This window comes from Anomaloglossus baeobatrachus, chromosome 2, assembly GCF_048569485.1.
Source record: "Anomaloglossus baeobatrachus isolate aAnoBae1 chromosome 2, aAnoBae1.hap1, whole genome shotgun sequence".
NCBI classification, from domain to species: Eukaryota; Metazoa; Chordata; class Amphibia; order Anura; family Aromobatidae; genus Anomaloglossus; species Anomaloglossus baeobatrachus.
Genome location: NC_134354.1, coordinates 38198232 through 38220291, shown reverse-complemented (window position 1 = coordinate 38220291; position 22060 = coordinate 38198232). Strand labels below are relative to the sequence as shown.

Genomic DNA, 22060 nt, shown 5'->3' with positions numbered 1-22060 from the left:
GGATAATTCTCCTATGTGTCAGATGGATGCATAACTGAATCCTATAATATGGTATTAATACAGATAGAAAAGTAGTGTCATGGGTGTGAGGGGATAACAGGGGACAGGGAAACCTAGCCTAGTCCTTAGGCTAGAGGACCCTAGCGTCCCTAATCCCAGAGTTACCTCTGATGGTGAGGATATCTGGGCCGCTTCCTTACCCTGCTCCTGACCAGCCCTGATCTTATATCCCCTCCCCCCAACCCCTAGGGTGGGCCGGGGCAGGAGTGATTATGTCAACAGAAATAGACAACCAGGGGAAACCAAATCTTTATGTCACGGCACACACACTTCCCATACACGGTAAGTTTTTTAACTGCATGAGAGGACACACACAAGCTAGGGACCCCAACGTAGAGAAATACTTTGGCGCAGTGTTGGGGCTCTGTTGCATTGATCAATTCAATAGCTAAATTTCTCTTTATTCATATGTTCATGGCAGCAATGTAGATTCCATTTTTCATTCTTACATATAGCTATTGGATTTTTCATGTCAGTATTCACACAGCAGTTTCTGCTATTACATGTATTCCCCTTGCATAGTCACTGGTGTGCATACCTTATCTCCATATAGTGATGTTTTTTAGGTTTTTGCACCCAGTCCAGACTTAGAATGGTGTTCCAAACGTTATTCCTTATTTGTTACGGCACACACACAGACATATAAGAAAAAAAGAGCTTAGGAGGAAGATAAGAGCAGGGAGGAAACAAAAAGACGACAGGAGAACTCTACGACAAATTTATAGTATACAAATAGCACACAGATTGGTTTAGCAAAAGCCATTGTGATGCCCTGGCAAAACCAGGGTGTCACAGACCTGCAGAAATCCAGCAAAGAGCAGGTCATTCTCCTCCTTGGTAACCTGATCCCACACCAGTGCAGCAGGACAGACACTCCCCCCCCAGTGTAAAAGCAAAACAGAGCAGCAGGGGAGGGGCTGGAGCAGAGTGTGTGGGTAGAGGGAGAGGAGAGGAGTCCGGAGTTGTAGCTCCCGGGCTGCTAGAGAAGCGTGCTCCAAAAGGGCCGGGACAGGCTGTTAGTGAGGAAGGGACTTGAGGTGGCCGGGGCAGGGTAGTGGCCCTTCGGTATCGAAAGAGATCCCGGATCACTGCAGGGGAGTGGACTCCCCATTCCCGGCTGAGGAGGAAAGAAAGAGAAAGAGTGGCGCCTTCTTCCCCGAGCGGCGGGCGCGAAAAAGGGGCTCCGACCCCTGAAAACGCAGGCGGAAGCAAAGCTCCGGAGGACCGTAAGCGAAAGGAAAACTTTAAAAGTTGCTAGAAGGAACTGCAGTTCATGTGACCAGGACTGTAAAGGCAGGGACGCCAGGACTTTGCCTAATTCCGTTCCTGGACAAGCAGTAGCCGCAACCCCGATGACATCTCACCCGGCTCCGGCAGTCCGCCCGGCTGAAAATGTGATGACATCGGCTCCGGCAGTACGCCCGGCCGCAACGGTGATGACGTCGGCTTCGGCAGTCCGCCCGGCCGCAACAGTGATGACGTCGGCTCCGGCAGTCCGCCCGGCCGCATTGGTGATGATGTCGGCTCCGGCAGTCCGCCCGGCCGCAACGGAGGTGGCACCCGATTGGAAGTCTGCCTCAGGTGCGGCGCCTGCTGCTCCCAGGTACCCCGTCCTGGCTGTGGAGCAGCCGGAGTGCACCTGCAGAGAGGAGGAGCAGGCCACTGAGCAATGGGGCTCCCAGCAGTTAGCGAGGCCGGTTGAAGCCGGCGCCGAGGGCATCCGAGTGGGCCTGGCTCCTAAGCAGGAGGCAGAGCACGGAACCCGTGCCCCGTACTGGGAGTGGCGGCAGCAACAGTGGTAGCGGAGCATGGACGGCTACCCGCAAGTTTAAAGTTGACTGTTTTATGGACTGTCACCCCTGTTGAGCGTCCTCAAGTCCCGGAGGAGGCCATCTGCACAGCAGGTGGGGGGGAGGGTGGCAGGATAGTTAGAGTTTAAGAAAACGTACCTTCCGATGTGGGAAGATGTATAGTTGTAATATGTGCACTTTCTTTTTCCCGTTACAATAAAGGTCGGTGCCCAGACAGCCCGAGGACGGGCTGTGTTTTACCAAGGGGGTGTGTGACACCCTGGCAAAACCAGGGTGTCACAGACCTGCAGAAATCAAGCAAAGAGCAGGTCATTCTCCTCCTTGGTAACCTGATCCCACACCAGTGCAGCAGGACAGACACCCCCCCCCCCCAATGTAAGAGCAAAACAGAGCAGCAGGGGAGGGGCTGGAGCAGAGTGTGTGGGGAGAGGGAGAGGAGAGGAGTCCGGAGTTGTAGCTCCCGGGCTGCTAGAGAAGCGTGCTCCAAAAGGGCCGGGACAGGCTGTTAGTGAGGAAGGGACTTGAGGTGACCGGGGCAGGGTAGTGGCCCGCCGGTATCGAAAGAGATCCCGGATCACTGCAGGGGAGTGGACTCCCCGTTCCCGGCTGAGGAGGAAAGAAACAGAAAGAGTGGAGAAAGAGGCACCTGGCTGCAGGGAAAGAACAGGGGCTGCTGCACCGTGTGTGGGACTTCAACACCCTCCGTACCGAAGGCTACGGACACTGGCAATTTCTGGTTAATTCCTGACTCTGTGTGAATTTCCTTGCAAAGCGAACTGTGAGTAACAACATCCCCCGGTCCAACCGAGCGCAAAGCTCTCAGACAGTCTCCATCTCCTCCCTGCACCACCTCACCGGGGTCCCGGGACACCAACACCCTACCCGTGGAGAGAAATCACCACCTTGCTGCCCACCACCATCCCTGGGATCCATTTACCGGCAGCTGCGGTGCTCTGTTACTTCACCGCACACCACGGGTGGCGTCACGGACAATCTCCCTTACCTAATCCCCTTCTTACTGTGGAGCTTGGGATCACAGACCGGGTCACGCCACCGTGATAGCCACAGAAGTGACCCTGTGGCCCGGATCTGAGTTCCCCTTATTCCTGGGCGACACACAATTGCCAGCATGGGAATACAGGCTCCTCCATCTTAAAAAGGCAGGTAGTGATTGTGATAGGTCTCCCCCAACATGTGATCCAAGAGGTAACCAGCAGACTAGCAGAAATTAACTCCTGCAAGCCTGATCACTAATGAGAACACAGCTGGTCAACACCTGAGCCTGTCTGCATAACTCGTAAGCACCAAAGGAGGCATAGAGTGGAGTGTCATATTCTGCAATGTGAACAGCGTCAGATGCCACCATGACACTCGGCGAGCTTAGAGCCAAACACAGTGTCACAAGTAAATTAAATAAGGAAGATGTAAAAGCCCTAGTAATTATTCAACCAACCAAAATAAGTAGCAGAGAAGCACAGAGATTTTTACAAACTTCGCTGACTGTCATGGTGGCGTCAGGATCAGTTCAGACTACAGATTCTGACACTCCGCCCGATAAGTTATCTGGTGTCTGTGATCAAGACAGGCAGACTCGGGTGTCGACCTGCAGAGTGGTAGTTCAGAGGCAGTTAATCTCTACTGGTCTGCTTCTTAGTCTCCTTTGACCACATGTTGTGGGAAAGCCAATCACATCTGCTCCCCTCCTATATATGCTGGCTGGAGCCTTCCTTCTATGACAGCTATAGTTTATCTAACCTGGTCTGGTGAAGTGTTGTGATCAAGACTAACTGGTGGTTGTTTTACTTGTTGCTGTGTAGGGTTGAGGAGTTAACCCTTGTTACCTTTTATTGCTACCTTCCTGCTCTTGATTCTCTTCTGAGTCTCTCGTTGTCTATTCCTGTTTGTGCGCAGTGTATCAGAGTTTTGTTTTTTTCCCTGTGTGTCTTTATCTATGTTACCATCACACGCCTGCCCCTTCCTTCCCTAGTGGAAGGGGGGAATTAGATTAGTTCTGGTCAAGAGCATGGCCAGGCATCTCCACCATCAGGAGTAACCCTGAGGTTAGGTATAGCCCCTTCCTTCCCTGATGGGAGGGGGAATTAGATTAGTTCTGGTCAAGAGCATGGCCAGGCATAAGGTTCAGGCATCTCCCCCATCAGGAGTAACCCTGAGGTTAGGTATAGCCCCTTCCTTCCCTTGTGGGAGGGGGAAATTGATTAGTTCTGGTTAAGAGCATAGCCAGGCATGAGGTTCAGGCATCTCCCCCATCAGGAGTAACCCTGAGGTTAGGTATAGCCCCTTCTTTCCCTGGTGGGAGTGATAATTAGATTAGTTGTGGTCAAGAGCATAGCCAGGCATGAGGTTCAGGCATTTCCACCACCAGGAGTAACCCTAAGGTTAAGTATAGCCCCTATCTTCCCTGGTGGGAGTAGTAATTAGATTAGTTCTGGTCAAGAGCATAGCCAAGCATAAGGTTCAGGCATCTCCCCCATCAGGAGTAACCCTGAGGTTAGGTATAGCCCCTTCCTTCCCTGGTGGGAGGGGGAATTAGATTATTTCTGGTTAAGAGCATAGCCAGGCATGAGGTTCAGGCATCTCCACCATCAGGAGTAACCCTGAGGTTAGGGATAGTCTAGGGGCTCCTAGTGTAAGGGACAGCATAGGAGCTCCTGTTCCTTACTATAATACAGTCTCATCGTGACATGCAAGTTTCACAGATGAAAAAAAAAAAAAAAGAATATTACATAGATTGATGGAAACATTTCCTTCCTATGATATGAAAAAATGATCCAATAATACGAGTCAATAAAATGTAATGTAGCTGGAGAAAAATAAAGAAAGGGAAGAAACGGCTCACCCATACAGGGTTAATGTCCAAGTCATCATAACCTGTATGAGAAATGATATACTAAAAAATACAGTAATAACCAACCAAAATGGTCTAAAACAGACAAGTCAGGAACGTGCAGAAATGGGGAGAAGGTGAGCTGTTCATTGAGCTCAGCCGGAATCGGAGATCTGAAGTCTGAAGATACATTGACGATCTCTCTGTAATGTCTTCATATTCCAATCCCCTTTCCTTGCATCTTGCCTAATGACTTCTATGACGCAAAAGGAAATGGCTTTCTTGTCTCCTTGATGATAGTTCCCTGTATGACGGACAATTGGAGTGTCCCTTTTGTGTCACCCAGATGTTCTCCAATTCTTCTCCTGAGCTCCATCTTGGCTTTCCAAGTGGGAAGGACATGTACAGGTAGCTAAAAAGACCACTCCAACTGACTTTATAAACTCCCTCATATGATAATAATGGCCAGAAGCTGTACTGGTGAAGATTTTGATGGTTTCACCCATCTACAAATACGAAAGTCGCCTCGTCGGAAGGTCCCACAGGGTTTTTGTGTACGAGGCTGCAAGGCTCTTGTGTAGAAGCTGAGTACCAACTGGTCACCACCAATAGAGCTGCCTTTTCAATATGTGATGAGGGTGTAAGGGGGTGCTGGACTCGTGCACCCTGCCCCTGAAGACCCCAGTCGATCTAGAGAATATTGTGCATATTGTTAATGTGTTTATGCTGATTTTGTACATGTGGCCACCCAGTGGCCGATTTCAGGTACTGCTCCTTGGCAAAGTATTGGAGGTTGTCTAGCGATAGGAGTATCCAGACAGAGAATATTTTAGACCAGAGCAGGATATATCATTGGTGCCACCTGTGCGGCTGCACAGGGGCCCACAAGGTAAGGGGGGCCCATTTCTACCTCAAAAGCAGGTGGAATTCTGCAATTTTATGAGCTTTTGGGCAGCAAAGGGCCAATATATTGTTCTTGCACAGGGGCCCTTTTTTGTTTGTGTGCGCTAGTGGTTTAGACTGGGAGGGGATTAGGGAGAACATATATAGAGGCAAAGAAAAGGTTTAGATAGATAAGGAATAGTGTAAAGAAACGTTCAGAGAGAAGTGCAAGCCAGCAAATCCCTAGAATGGGTGGACATGGCGAGGACCAAAACCAGAAACAGAAACTGTAATGTAGAATGGAACAGCGGAGTGCTCCATACCACCGTAGTGAGTACCAGACCCCCAACCTGGGTAACCTGGGTCGCAATTACGTCCAGTGGTGCTAGTCCTATAGAAGAGAGCTGTCATAGACTTGGGCAAACAGGTCACCAAAGAGAAGCTTAGTGAACGGACGAGGTCCGTCGGCAGTGCAAGAACCGTTAGTAAGAACGGAGCCTTGGTGGAGCGGGACTCTATGACTTTACTGGTTGGAGCTGTGGTGTCAGCGAGTGAAGGAGAGGACAGTGCAAGAGCAGCAGTAGTACCAAGAGCCACGGAGCAGTCAGCAGTGGAAGTATCTTTTACAGGGAAGTGTTATGCCCACAGTAATGATGTTACCGAGATAACAAAGACTGATCTGTGTCCATGAATCCCCGGTGGGAATCTCCTGGATTGTTTGCGGACACTCAAAAGGGTGCTTTACACGCTGCGACATCGCTACCGATATATCGTCGGGGTCATGTCGTTAGTAATGCACATCCGGCGCTGTTGGCGACATCGCAGCGTGTGACACCAAGGAGCGACGATCAACGAGCGCAAAAAACGTGAAAAATCGTTGCTCGTTGACACATCGCTCCTTTCCTTAATATCGTTGCTGCTGCAGGTACGATGTTGTTCGATGTTTCTGCGGCAGCACACATCCCTATGTGTGACACCGCAGGAACGACGAACAGCTCCTTACCTGCGTCCTCCGGCAATGAGGAAGGAAGGAGGTGGGCAGCAGGTTACGGCCGCTCATCTCCGCCCCTCCTCTGCTATTGGACGGCTGCCGTGTGACGCCGCACGAATCGTCCCCTTAGAAAGGAGGCGGATCGCCGGCAAGAGCTACGCCGCAGGGAAGGTAATTCCGTGTGACGGGTGTAAGCGATGTTGTGCGCCACGGGCAGCGATTTGCCCGTGATGTACAACCGACGGGGGCGGGTACGCTCGCTATCGATATCGTTACCGATATCGCAGTACCCTAAAGTGTACACACTCCGCCAAGAGCCGCGGCCAACCAGCCCTTTCCCCTTGCTCTGTCTGGCCGAAGAGGGAGAAGGGTGGCGGGCCGATTCACAGCGGAAGGATGAAGTCCGCCCTGCGGTCCCTGCTGCCCCTCTACAACAGGACAGGGAGGTAAAACGTCACTCAGGTCAGGGGTCAGGGACAAGGATTCCCTGATTTTTATGTAAGATGTAAAGACTTTATCTGCTTGCTTATCAATCCTATGTACCAATTACTCGATATGGACAACAAACACTAAACTTATTAGTTCCTAATTTCAAAAGTGAATCTCTGTCCTTTCCTAAAGCCCCCTCATGTCACCACATGACGAGGATAGCCTCTCTCAAGGAACTTACTCCTTGTTTTTTTTAATGCATATCTAAAACATTTAATGTGCAAAGTAAAAAAAACCAAAACTTCTTTATTTTGTCTTTAACTTTTTTTGCCACTTTTTAGCGCAAAAAGTATAATGTGTTAAAATGTTGCAAAAATTGATCCAAAATATAAAAAAAAAAACTACAGGGGAAACTGAAGTGTATCTGTGGAAGAAGAAAAAGAAATAGTGACTAAAAATAAAAAAAAATTGCAGAAAATATTTGGAAACCTCAAACTAATCATACAATGAGAAGAAAAAAAAAAGAAAAGGTGAATCCAAACAACATAGAGCTAAAAAAAAAGTGTAAATAAAAAGAAGAAAAAGTCGCAAATGAAAAAAGGACAGAAAAAAAAGCACCAAAACAATAAAAATCGAGGATTTTATGAGATGAGCTTGTAATTTCCATGTCTGACCACCAGGTGGCAGTGTTGTGTGGGGATTTCCAGGGATTCTCCCGGATTAGCGGATTATTTGGTGACCCCAGATGAATATTCCCCTATACAAAAAAAATGCCCAGTTGGGAAGGAAGTTGTAAAACGCTACGGAATATGTTGGCGCTACAGGAAATTATTATTAGCCGTTTCCTGTAATGATTGGCTGTTTGGATACAGAATATATAGAAGTGCTTCATGTAATACAAGACTGTCCACTACAGATATAACAACCATGGGCTGTAATGCTGGGACTTGTAGTCCCACAGTAGAAATGATAGTCAGGCCTTGTAGCATCAGTATGCTGTATAACGTGCAGACATGAAGGGGTTAATAGAGCCTCTATGACGTCACCTGCAGCTGCAGAACCTGAAGAACTCGCTGAGCTGTGCGACCGTACCAAGTGCTGAACGGGGGGGATGCGGAGGACCTGCCTTTTTCATTACAGAGAGTGATTTGTTCAGTATTGTGGGACATTAAGAATCCGTTTGTGACAGGGTTAAATTATAAAAATGAAATGGATAGTTATACAGTGTAGTGCTGTGGTGTGGAGGGAGGCAGAGCTGGGTGTGGAGGGCAGAGCTCCCCCTCCGGGCTGCGGTGGTCCGGCCCGCTGGCTGGCTCCTGTAGACCTGTACAGTCTGTCAGACCGGTGGTGTCCACATCTCCAGCACCAGGTGCCCGGGAGCGGAGCTGGATGAGGGAGGGGCGGCAGCGCACGGCCAGGTGGGTACAGCCCGGGAGGGCTCATTATAGGGGGCGCACCGGCATCCACCTGCACCCATACATGGTACATCCCAAGTGTACGGAATGTATAGTGACCCCTACATCTGTGGAATATCCCCCCTATAGTGACCACTATGGACTATCCCCCTCTATAGAGACCCCCACATCTGTGGACCATCCCCCTATAGTGACCCCCTACATCTGTGGACTATCCCCCCTATAGTGACCACTATGGACTATCCCCCTCTATAGAGACCCCCACATCTGTGGACCATCCCCCTATAGTGACCCCCTACATCTGTGGACCCCTATAGTGACCCCCTACATTTGTGGACTATCCCTCTATAGTGGCCCCCTACATCTGTGGACTATCCCCCTCTATAGTGACCCCCTAAATCTGTGGACTATCCCCCTCTATAGTGACCACCAGCATCTGTGGCCTATCCCCCCAATATTGACCACCAGCATCTGTGGACTATCCCCCTCTATAGTGACCCCCTACATCTGTGGCCTATCCCCCCAATATTGACCACCAGCATCTGTGGACTATCCCCCCTTTATAGTGACCCCCTACATCTGTGGACTATCCCCCTCTATAGTGACCCCCTAAATCTGTGGACTATCCCCCTCTATAGTGACCCCCTAAATCTGTGGACTATCCCCCTCTATAGTGACCACCAGCATCTGTGGCCTATCCCCCCAATATTGACCACCAGCATCTGTGGACTATCCCCCTCTATAGTGACCCCTACATCTGTGGCCTATCCCCCCAATATTGACCACCAGCATCTGTGGACTATCCCCCCCCCCCTATAGTAACCTCCTACATCTGTGGACTATCCCCCCTCTATAGTGACCCCCTACATCTGTGGACTATCCTCCCTCTATAGTGACCCCTACATCTGTGGACTATCCTCCCTCTATAGTGACCCCTACATCTGTGGACTATCCCCCTCTATAGTGACCCCCTAAATCTGTGGACTATCCCCCTCTATAGTGACCACCAGCATCTGTGGACTATCCCCCCTCTATAGTGACACCCCACCATCTGTGGACTATCCCCCCTCTATAGTGACACCCCACCATCTGTGGACTATCCCCCCTCTATAGTGACACCCCACCATCTGTGGACTATCCCCCCTCTATAGTGACCCCCTACATCTGTGGACTATCCTCCCTCTATAGTGACACCCCTCCATCTGTGGACTATCCCCCCTCTATAGTGACCCCTACATCTGTGGACTATCCACCCCCCCAATAGTAACCCCCTACATCTGTGGACTATCCCCCCTCTATAGTGACCCCTACATCTGTGGACTGTGGACCATCCCCCTCTATAGTGACCCCTACATCTGTGGACCATCCCCCTCTATAGTGACCCCTACATCTGTGGACCATCCCCCTCTATAGTGACCCCCTACATCTGTGGACCATCCCCCTCTATAGTGACCCCCTACATCTGTGGACCATTCCCCTCTATAGTGACCCCTACATCTGTGGACCATCCCCCTCTATAGTGACCCCTACATCTGTGGACCATCCCCCTCTATAGTGACCCCTACATCTGTGGACCATCCCCCTCTATAGTGACCCCTACATCTGTGGACCATCCCCCTCTATAGTGACCCCTACATCTGTGGACCATTCCCCTCTATAGTGACCCCTACATTTGTGGACCATTCCCCTCTATAGTGACCCCCTACATCTGTGGACCATTCCCCTCTATAGTGACCCCTACATCTGTGGACCATCCCCCTCTATAGTGACCCCTACATCTGTGGACCATCCCCCTCTATAGTGACCCCTACATCTGTGGACCATCCCCCTCTATAGTGACCCCTACATCTGTGGACCATCCCCCTCTATAGTGACCCCTACATCTGTGGACCATCCCCCTCTATAGTGACCCCCTACATCTGTGGACTATCCTCCCTCTATAGTGACCCCTACATTTGTGGACCATCCCTTTTGGTTCCTGATGACACTGGGAGAGTCGGGTGAGCGCCGTCTTGTTGCTGTCACCCGTCGTGACACACGTGGACGGTTCCGGACCCCGCACTTAGTGTGAATATTTTGGACACTGCGCCATTGTATGTGCTGGAATGTCACATATAATCGATCTGCGGCGCTTCCCCATGATGACCCCTCTGCGTTATGTCCCCGCACATTCCTGCTGAGCACAGCTGAGGTTCCGCTTCTCTGTATTTCTGGATAGGATATCTGTAAATATTTGAGCCCCGTCCCCACCTCTATTTGAGCTTCCACATGGCGGAACCTGGCGAAAGTGGAAAATATTGTTATATCTGGCCACTGGGGAAAGTCTGTGTGAGGGGGGCCTATGACAAACATTCCTGTCACTAGTAATAACTGGTCAAAAGAGCTGTAATAACAGAAGTATTAAATTACACATGAACAATGTATTTAGTGACTGCAATGTTGGCTCTTAAAATGTTTAGAAAAAGGCCTCCATGTCCCTATGACAACTCTTCTGGTTGGCAGAAGTATTAAACAGCTTTTTAATACACATAAACAATATAAAAACATATATAGCTGCTCTGTCAATGCAGAATATGAATATTCTAATTCATGTGTCCCTATGACAACTCCTCTAGGTAACAGAAGTAGTATTAAATAGCTTTTTAATACACAATGTAGAAATGTATTTAGTTGCTCTGTTGATGCAGTATATGGATATTTAATTCCTCTGTTTCCCTATGACAACTCTTCTGGGTAGTAGCAGTAGTATTAAACGGCTTTTTAATACACGTAAGCAATATAAAAATATATTTAGCTGCTCTGTTGATGCAGACTATGGATATTCTAATTTATCTGTTCATCTGTGTCCCTATGACAACTCTAATGGGTAAACAGAAGTAGTATTAAACGGCTTTTTAATGCACACAAATAAAATAAAAATGCATTTAGATGCTCTGATTCAGAATATGGATATTTAATTCCTCTTTGTCCCTATGACAACTCTTCTGGATAGTAAAAGTAGTATTAAATGGTTTTTTAATACACGTAAACAATCTAAATATATATATATATATATATCTGCTCTGTCCATGCAGAATATGAATATTCTGATTCATCTGTGTCCCTATGACAACTCTTCTAATTAGCAGAAGTAGTATTAAACTACTTTTTAATACACGTAAACAATATAAATATGCTCTGTCAATGCTTTATATTCTCATTCCTCTATGTCCCTATGACAACTCTTCTGGTAACAGAATTAGTATTAAACAGCTTCTAATACATGTAAACCATATAAAAAAATCGATCTGCTTTGTCAATGCAGAATATGAATATTCTAACTCATCTGTGTCCCTATGACAACTCTTCTGGTAACAGAAATAGTAGTAAACAGCTTTTTAATACATATAAAAATATATTTAGGTGCTCTGTTGATGCAGAATATAAATAATCTAATTCATCTGTGTTCCTCTGACAACTCTTCTGGGTAACAATATTAGTATTAAACGGCATTTTAATACATGTAAACAATATAAAAATCTATATCTGCTCTGTCAATGCAAAATATAAATATTCTAATTCATCTGTGTCCCTATGACAACTCTTCTGGGTAACAAGTAGTATCAAATGACTTTTTATTACTTGTAAATAATAATAAAATATATTTAGCAGCTCTGTCAATGCAGAATATAAATATCCTAATTCCTTTGTGTGCCTTTGATAACTCTTCTGGGTAACAGATGTAGTATTAAAGGGCTTTTTAATACACAAGCAATATAAAAATATATTTAGCTGCTCTGTTGATGCAGAATATGGATATTCTAATTCATCTGTGTCCCTATGACAACTCTTCTGGGTAATAGAAGTAGTAGTGGTAAACAGCATTTTAAAACATACAAATAATAGAATATTCATATTCTGCATTGACATAGCAGTTAAATATATTTTTAGAATTCCTCTGTGTCCCTATGACAACTCTTCCGGTGATGTTCTCTGCATTGGGGCAGATTTATTAGTGTATTTGTGGCAGTATACAGTAGCAGTATGGCGGTTATAATAATACTATCAATATTAAACCACCGTTGTCAGTAAACGTAGGTGGAATTTAGTAATTACGGATGTAATAAATGTCAAAGTCCGTTTCATCCGTGCAGATTAAGGATTAGGACTTGACGTCCTGCTGCTCCGCCCGGGATTAGTCTCCTGTAATTACTATGTGAGCGACTGTGTCCTGCTATCTGCTGCGTCCGGCATCCTGGGAGTTGTAGTGCGACATGTCATCCAGAAAATAGAGGACACATCATTTTTTGGGGGGCCATGGAATGGATATGTGGCTGCGGCTCCCCCCACTCAATTCTATAGTGGACACTGTATAGCGGTGCACCCCATTAGGGGCATGATGAGTAGTCGCTGACCATTGAAGCCGGTGCTGGCGGTAATAATGGCCGCTCTGATGAAATATTGAACGAGCTGACTTTGGATTGGTCGCTGTGCCTGTTGGCGTTTTTTTTGGAGGCCGGCCTCACCTTCTTATCTGTCTTATAGGGCGTCCTCCAGAAAGGATGAAAAATGGACCCTGAAGAGCAGGAGCTGCTGGGGGATTACAGATACAGGAATTATTCCTCCGTCATCGAGAAGGCGCTGAGGAACTTTGAGTCGTCCACGGAATGGGCCGATCTCATCTCATCCCTCGGGAAGCTCAATAAGGTAAGAAACGGCGCAGGATGAATGTTACCTCAGGCGAGTGAAGAATCAGCCAGTCCCTTAAAGGGACCTTCCATTCCGAATTGAAAAATGGACTTATTTCTGACATGTGTAGCCGCTTTGGTGGCCCGCTCGTGAAGGATTCTGCCTCAGTTCCTCCATTCTGGAGCTCCTGATTGCCTGTTTCCAGCATGGCCGACGCATTCTGACACTTCCACTTTTTGCAGTGTTCTGTTAGGAAGTCTGGGACACGCCCCCTCTCTGCTGGCCAATGGTGGAGCAGCTCTTGTTTTTTCCTACAGAGGTGGGCGTGTCCCAGACTTCTTAGGAACATTTGGCATAGAGAGGTTTTCTTCTCTGGTGGGCATGTGATGCAGTCACAAAAGGTGGCTTATATCTGGATAATGAGAACCGAGCCCACATTGTCTGTTATACCCCAAAAAAGGGGCAACAACTGTGGAGAAATTAAAGGGGTTTTCCATTACTCGAACAACCCCTTCTAAATCACCATATTTGCCTCCATTAAAAATAAAAACACTATATATTATCCCTCTACGGTGTTGGCGCTGTTCCTGCGGTGGCGTCGTTTGCCCTCCCAGGGCTCATGTGATGTTTCTGCCTAAATGCCGCCCCCTTCTTTTTTTCCACCTTCGGAGAAATTCTGATCACTGACTAGTCCTAAGGCGGAAGAGAGAAGCCGGCGGCCACAAAGGTCATTGTGAAGAAAGGGGGGTCAGGGCCAGCTGTGACCTTATTGGTGGATCCTGCGTTATCTACTGTATATAGAGGCGTTATCAGTCATTGTACAGGAGGAGGAGGAGGTGAGCTGTGACCTTATTGGTGGATCTTGAGTTAGCTACTGTATATAGAGGTGATAACAGTCATTGTACAGGAGGAGGAGGAGGTGAGCTGTGACATCACCTATTGTACATGGTGGATCCTGTGTTATCTACTGTATATAGAGGTGTTATCAGTCATTGTACAGGAGGAGGAGGTGAGCTGTGACATCACCTATTGGAATCAATGGTGCTCTATAAATAATAATAATATTGGGAATATTGGATTCTGTATCTACTGTATATAGAGGTGATAGTCGTACAGGAGGGGGAGGGGGTGAGCTCTGACATCACATAATGTGTATGGTGGATCATGTTATCTACTGTATATAGAGGTGTTATCAGTCATTGTACAGGAGGAGGAGGTGAGCTGTGACATCACATTGTAAATGGTGGATCCTGTGTTATCTACTGTATATAGAGGTGTTATCAGTCATTGTACAGGAGGAGGAGGATGTAAGCTGTGACATCACATATTGTGAATGGTGGCTTTTGTGTTATCTACTGTATATAGAGGGATTATCAATCATTGTACAGGAGGAGGAGGTGAGCTGTGAAATCAGTGAATGGTGGATCCTGTTATCTATTGTATATAGAGAGGTTATCAGTCATTGTACAGGAGAGGGAGGAGGTGAGTTGTGATATCCCCTATTGTGAAAGTTGGATTCTGATAAATATCGTCTTATGAGGAAAAAAAAAATACAAGCCTGATTTAAATATTAGTTCATTTTCTGATGATGGCTTCCCCTTTAAACGGTTATTCCAAAAAGTATCACTGATTGATTAGATAGGTGATGGAATGCTGGGACCCCTTCAATCACCAGAATGGATCCCGTTCTCCCCTTTTGCTCCCCTGACTGCGGTCTGTGCCCGGGAGGAGCTGGGTGGAGCGGCTGGTCGCTCGTACCCCCGGCTGTAATGGTCAGAGGTGCAGTGTCAGGGGTGCATGCGGGACCGGACACCCCACTACACTCCACCCTGTATATCTGATTGATTGAGGAGGGTTGTCCTCAGCCACATTATCAAAATCATAGCCCTTTGTGAGGTGAATACATGACCACCAGAAAAATCTGTCTCCTGTCCTGTTAGTTTTCTGCAGAGCATTACTCTGGCCTCCAGGATACCCAGTCAGTATTTTTTGGCTCGGTGCCTCTTGTATCTGTCCGGTATTTGGGCTCCGCTGTGTAAGAGCTGTGTGGAGACGTCTCCCGGATCCTGTTTGCTCGCGGTCGCTTCCTGTTTGCCTTTCCAGCCTGTGGCTCTGACCCTTCCAGCGTCTCTGGACGGACTGGTTTCCAGTGTGTGACGTCTGTCGCTGGCCTCCGAGCTGGTGGAGGAGCGCACTCCATGGCCGATCCCATACCACGACCACTATCCTCACACACCTCTTCTTCTGTGCTGGCGGACTTAACCCATGCGCCAAGATGGTTTCATCCACCATAGATCAGGTTTGGTTGTGTAGAGTGAGCTGAATTTGGCACTGAGCAGGCGCCTGCTGTGTTATACAGCCAGAATCTGCAGCAATTAGAACTAGCTCCCGTAGCTGCTGTGCAACCCCTTAGATGCTGCTGTCGGTCACTGAGCGCAGCATTTACATCATGCTATCCCGGTGGGGCGCATGTTTGGATGACCCTTAACATGGTTCTTTAATGCTGATGGGATCCGTCACTGCCATCTTGGTACTCCTATGAAGCCTAGCCACAGACCACGATTTGTACTATATATTTATTCCATATACTTACCGGTCTCCGGCACTGCTGTTGCTTCCGGGTACGCAGTCAATGCAGTGAATATTCATCAGGCATAATGAGCAGGACCCGGAAGCAACAGCAGCGCTGGAGACAGGTAAGTAAAAAATGTTGTGTTTTTTCAGTGACTTGGTTGTCCTCCGGTACGAGTCACACTGATATCACATGGATCACATCAATATGCGATCCGTGTGACATCGATGATGGTCCGCAGTCAGGGCAGTGAATATTCATGAGGCATAATGAGCAGACCCGGAAGCGACAGCAACGCCGGAGACAGGTAAGCATAAAATCCTCTTTACTCAGTGACTTTGTTGTCCTCCGGTACGTGTCACGTGTGACACCTGTGCTGCCGGCCAGAAAAGGACATGTCTTTGTGTGGAGCACATGGACACGTATATGCTCCACATGGACACACGGTCCATGGGAAAACACAGACGTGTGACCAGTCCATCGATTTTAATAGGTCTATGTGTGTCCGTGTCTCCAGTATGTTTGGAAATGGACACAACACGGACATGTAAAGGGGCCTAAGATAATAAACAGGACAGGTACTCGCCGCAACTTCGATCCGTGGTATTTGTCACAGCTGATTGGTTGCAGCAGTGATGATTGCTGCAGCCAAAACATCAAGACCCATGTAAACATCTAAGACACCCTTCTGTGAAGGCGCATCCCGGCCATAGACATAAAAGGGAAGTGCGGCCTATCCTGATAACACACAGTAATGTCTCTGGTTCTCACACAGAGCAGATTTCTACAGACAAGGCTCCTATGTAATGACACCGAGAGTCTGCGGCCAATATAAATGCACAAACTCCTGCAAAGCATGACTCCATGGAACGATCGCCGCTCCTCCATTGTCCTGTTATCACCATTTCAGCACAGCGGAGTCTCATGGTGGAGTTATCAATCAGTGCCAGGAGCACACGAGACTGCAAATGAGATTAAATGCTGGACCCATTCCCAGCAACACCCTGTGTGCACAGCCACTGCACCAGCAGAATAGTGAGCGCAGCTCTGGAGGATAATACAGGGTCAGTAATGTAATGTATGTACAGAGTGACTGCACCAGCAGAATAGTGAGTGCAGCTCTGGAGTATAATGCAAGAGGTAACTCAGGATCAGTAATGTAATGTATGTACACAGTGACTGCACCGGCAGAATAGTGAGTGCAGCTCTGGAGGATAATACAGGGTCAGTAATGTATGTACAGAGTGACTGCACCAGCAGAATAGTGAGTGCAGCTCTGGAGTATAATGCAAGAGGTAACTCAGGATCAGTAATGTAATGTATGTACACAGTGACTGCACCGGCAGAATAGTGAGTGCAGCTCTGGAGGATAATACAGGAGGTAACTCAGGATCAGTACAGGATCAGTAATGTAATGTATGTATACAGTGACTGCACCAGTAGAATAGTGAGCGCAGCTCTGGAGTATAATACAGGATCAGTAATGTAATGTATGTACACAGTGACTGCACCAGCAGAATAGTGAGTGCAGCTCTGGAGTATAATACAGGAGGTAACTCAGGATCAGTAATGTATGTACACAGTGACTGCACCAGCAGAATAGTGAGCGCAGTTCTGGAGTATAATACAGGAGGTAACTCAGGATCAGTAATGTATGTACACAGTGACTGCACCAGCAGAATAGTGAGTGCAGCTCTGGAGTATAATACAGGAGGTAACTCAGGATCAGTACAGGATCAGTAATGTAATGTATGTACACAGTGACTGCACCAGTAGAATAGTGAGCGCAGCTCTGGAGTATAATACAGGATGTAACTCAGGATCAGTACAGGATCAGTAATGTAATGTATGTATACAGTGACTGCACCAGTAGAATAGTGAGCGCAGCTCTGGAGTATAATACAGGATCAGTAATGTAATGTATGTACACAGTGACTGCACCAGCAGAATAGTGAGTGCAGCTCTGGAGTATAATACAGGAGGTAACTCAGGATCAGTAATGTATGTACACAGTGACTGCACCAGCAGAATAGTGAGCGCAGCTCTGGAGTATAATACAGGAGGTAACTCAGGATCAGTAATGTATGTACACAGTGACTGCACCAGCAGAATAGTGAGCGCAGCTCTGGAGTATAATACAGGAGGTAACTCAGGATCAGTAATGTATGTACACAGTGACTGCACCAGCAGAATAGTGAGCGCAGCTCTGGAGTATAATACAGGAGGTAACTCAGGATCAGTAATGTATGTACACAGTGACTGCACCAGCAGAATAGTGAGTGCAGCTCTGGAGTATAATACAGGAGGTAACTCAGGATCAGTACAGGATCAGTAATGTAATGTATGTACACAGTGACTGCACCAGTAGAATAGTGAGCGCAGCTCTGGAGTATAATACAGGATCAGTAATGTAATATATGTACACAGTGACTGCAGCAGCAGAATAGTGAGTGCAGCTCTGGAGTATAATACAGGATGTAACTCAGGATCAGTACAAAACAAATATATAAGAAATAAAGCAATATGTAATGAGACTCCTCAGGCTCTGTTCTTTGCTTACATGGTGGGATGTCTCCGGTGAATGTGGGCCACACGTGACGTCAGCACACATCATCGGGGGGCGTCACATCTGCCCACAACCAGTGGCAGGAATCAGTAGATTTGGCCTGGAGGACTCTGTCACTCGCTGATTCTCTGCTGGTTTTGTCCTCGCTTCTAGAAAGAGATTGATGCTGCGGCCGTGCATGAGCGCTCCAGTGATGGGCCGCAGCGGCTCCGGGTCCTCCTGCTGCACGGCTGACTGCTGCGCCCTGGATTGATTCCTTTTTTAAAGAATGAAGACCTTGTCGAAATTCTCATTAAATGTGGGGAGAAAGACCCCCGCTGCAGGGCCAAATGCATAATGTGGGTTCTATGGCAGCACGGCGGCATGCAGAGTGACCATGGACCTCCTAGGTTATGACACCCCATGTATTTTGGAGGGACACTGAGGAGCTATCAGATGAGGAGGGTAGTGGTTCCACAGCAGCAGAGGAGGGACACTGAGGAGCTATCAGATGAGGGGGGGTAGTGGTTCCACAGCAGAGGAGGAGGGGCACTGAGGAGCTGTCAGATGAGGAGGAGGGGCACTGAGGAGCTGTCAGATGAGGAGGGTAGTGGTTTCGCAGCAGAGGAGGAGGGACACTGAGGAGCTATCAGATGAGGAGGGTAGTGGTTCTGCAGCAGAGGAGGAGGGGCACTGAGGAGCTATCCGATGAGGGGGGTAGTGGTTCTGCAGCAGAGGAGGAGGGGCACTGAGGACTTGCCAGATGAGGAGGGTAGTGGTTCCACAGCAGCAGAGGAGGATGGACACTGAGGAGCTGTCAGATGAGGAGGGTAGTGGTTCTGCAGCAGAGGAGGAGGGGCACTGAGGAGCTATCCGATGAGGGGGGTAGTGGTTCTGCAGCAGAGGAGGAGGGGCACTGAGGACTTGCCAGATGAGGAGGGTAGTGGTTCCACAGCAGCAGAGGAGGATGGACACTGAGGAGCTGTCAGATGAGGAGGGTAGTGGTTTTGCAGCAGAGGAGGAGGGGCACTGAGGAGCTGTCAGATGAGGAGGGTAGTGGTTTTGCAGCAGAGGAGGAGGGACACTGAGGAGCTATCAGATGAGGAGAAGGGGCACTGAGGAGCTATCAGATGAGGAGGGTAGTGGTTCTGCAGCAGAGGAGGAGGGACACTGAGGAGCTATCAGATGAGGAGGGTAGTGGTTCTGCAGCAGAGGAGGAGGGGCACTGAGGAGCTATCAGATGAGGGGGTAGTGGTTTCGCAGCAGAGGAGGAGGGGCACTGAGGAGCTATCAGATGAGGAGGGTAGTGGTTCTGTCGCAGCAGAGGAGGAGGGACACTGAGGAGCTATCAGATGAGGAGGGTAGTGGTTCTGCAGCAGAGGAGGAGGGGCACTGAGGAGCTATCAGATGAGGAGGGTAGTGGTTTCGCAGCAGAGGAGGAGGGACACTGAGGTGCTATCAGATGAGGGGGTAGTGGTTTCGCAGCAGAGGAGGAGGGGCACTGAGGAGCTATCAGATGAGGAGGGTAGTGGTTCTGTCGCAGCAGAGGAGGAGGGACACTGAGGAGCTATCAGATGAGGAGGGTAGTGGTTCTGCAGCAGAGGAGGAGGGGCACTGAGGACTTGCCAGATGAGGGGGGTAGTGGTTCTGCAGCAGAGGAGGAGGGGCACTGAGGAGCTATCAGATGAGGATGGTAGTGGTTTCACAGCAGAGGAGGAGGGGCACTGAGGAGCTATCAGATGAGGGGGGGTAGTGGTTCTGCAGCAGAGGAGGAGGGGCACTGAGGAGCTATCAGATGAGGATGGTAGTGGTTTCACAGCAGAGGAGGAGGGGCACTGAGGAGCTATCAGATGAGGGGGGGTAGTGGTTCTGCAGCAGAGGAGGAGAGGCACTGAGGAGCTATCAGATGAAGAGGGTAGTGATTCCACAGCAGAGGAGGAGGGACATTGAGGAGCTATCAGATGAGGAGGGTAGTGGTTCTGCAGCAGAGGAGGAGGGGCACTGAGGAGCTGTCAATCAGTTTTGACGGATATAGCTCCAAAATCAAAAGGGGGTGGGGACGAGACTTTAAGCTGTTAATAAAACTTGTATGGTGGACATGTAGCATCAGCGTGAGAGGAGGGACATAAAATGTGTCATGATCTGCAGCCAGGCTGAGTGGGTGGAGATTCATCAGCAAAGAAGGTTCATTGGGGAGCTGTCAATCAAACTGGGTGGGCGGAGATAGAATTACACTTATGTAAAAGATTATGCAGCCATTCTGACATGGATTTTCACAGTAAGTACACCAGCCTCACCAGGGCTAAGAGATCTATTATTTGTTTTCAGTTTGTACTGTGGACTGTGTGCCTCTTTAATGGCTGTAATAAAAAAATAACGGGTTATTACTATTGGAGACAAGTAGGATATATTAAATGTATGCTCCATAAATGTCTAAAATATGCAGATTTTAGTTTTAAGGGCTCCCACCTTTTTGAAGAACGGGGGGGGGGGGTCCTATTTGTCTTCTTAAAACTCCAGAGGAGAAGACCGCACATGATCGTGACTATCTCTCTATTTTTGCTCCTATTTTATTCCCGCCGCTCCCCTGCGTTTACCATTTTTAGAGATATGGCCCTTTTTATATAGCGCTAATTTTTAGAGTATCTTGGGGGGGCGTGTCTCCCAGGACCCCTTGGGGGGTCGTGTCTCCCGGGACCCCTTGTGGGGGGGGCGTGTCTCCCGGGACCCCTTGTGGGGGGGGGGGGCGTGTCTCCCGGGACCCCTTGTGGGGGGGGGCGTGTCTCCCGGGACCCCTTGTGGGGGGGGGGCGTGTCTCCCGGGACCCCTTGTGGGGGGGGCGTGCCTCCCGGGACCCCTTGTGGGGGGGGGGCGTGTCTCCCGGGACCCCTTGTGGGGGGGGCGTGCCTCCCAGGAGCCCCTTGTGGGGGGGCGTGCCTCCCAGGAGCCCCTTGTGGGGGGGGGGCGTGCCTCCCAGGAGCCCCTTGTGGGGGGGGGCGTGCCTCCCAGGAGCCCCTTGTGGGGGGGGCGTGCCTCCCAGGAGCCCCTTGTGGGGGGGGGGGCGTGTCTCCCAGGAGCCCCTTGTGGGTGGGTGGGTGGGGGGGCGTGTCTCCCAGGAGCCCCTTGTGGGGGGGGCGTGCCTCCCAGGAGCCCCTTGTGGGGGGGGGCGTGCCTCCCAGGAGCCCCTTGTGGGGGGGGGGCGTGCCTCCCAGGAGCCCCTTGTGGGGGGGGGGGGGCGTGTCTCCCAGGAGCCCCTTGTGGGTGGGTGGGTGGGGGGGCGTGTCTCCCAGGAGCCCCTTGTGGGGGGGGCGTGCCTCCCAGGAGCCCCTTGTGGGGGGGGGCGTGCCTCCCAGGAGCCCCTTGTGGGGGGGGGCGTGCCTCCCAGGAGCCCCTTGTGGGGGGGGGGGGCGTGTCTCCCAGGAGCCCCTTGTGGGTGGGTGGGTGGGGGGGCGTGTCTCCCAGGAGCCCCTTGTGGGGGGGGCGTGCCTCCCAGGAGCCCCTTGTGGGGGGGGGCGTGCCTCCCAGGAGCCCCTTGTGGGGGGGGGCGTGCCTCCCAGGAGCCCCTTGTGGGGGGGGGCGTGCCTCCCAGGAGCCCCTTGTGGGGGGGGGGCGTGTCTCCCAGGAGCCCCTTGTGGGTGGGTGGGTGGGGGGGCGTGTCTCCCAGGAGCCCCTTGTGGGTGGGGGGGGGCGTGTCTGCTCTGCATAAACACCCTGTGAGCCACACAGGGTAACTATGTGAAAAGTAAAATCCTCCCCCGGAGGAGCAGCGGGATATAAGAAGTGTCCACATGTGAGCCGCTGACATCATGCTCTCTTTCAGTCTTATCATTCCTTCTAATATA

The 22060-nt window shown here is 49.5% G+C and overlaps 1 protein-coding gene across 2 annotated transcripts in view; it reads left to right on the top strand.

Annotated features, from left to right (window-relative positions):
• Nucleotides 1–8347: 8347 nt before the first annotated feature.
• The window catches only part of DOP1B (DOP1 leucine zipper like protein B), a 251294-nt gene continuing 237581 nt past the window's right edge, over nt 8348–22060 (top strand). For both annotated transcript variants that reach the window (XM_075334991.1, XM_075334990.1), the window contains exons 1-2: nt 8348–8436; nt 12958–13119. In XM_075334991.1, coding sequence (XP_075191106.1) covers nt 12982–13119 — 138 coding nt within the window. In that variant the 5' untranslated portion in view covers nt 8348–8436; nt 12958–12981. The remainder of the gene's footprint in view (nt 8437–12957; nt 13120–22060) is intronic.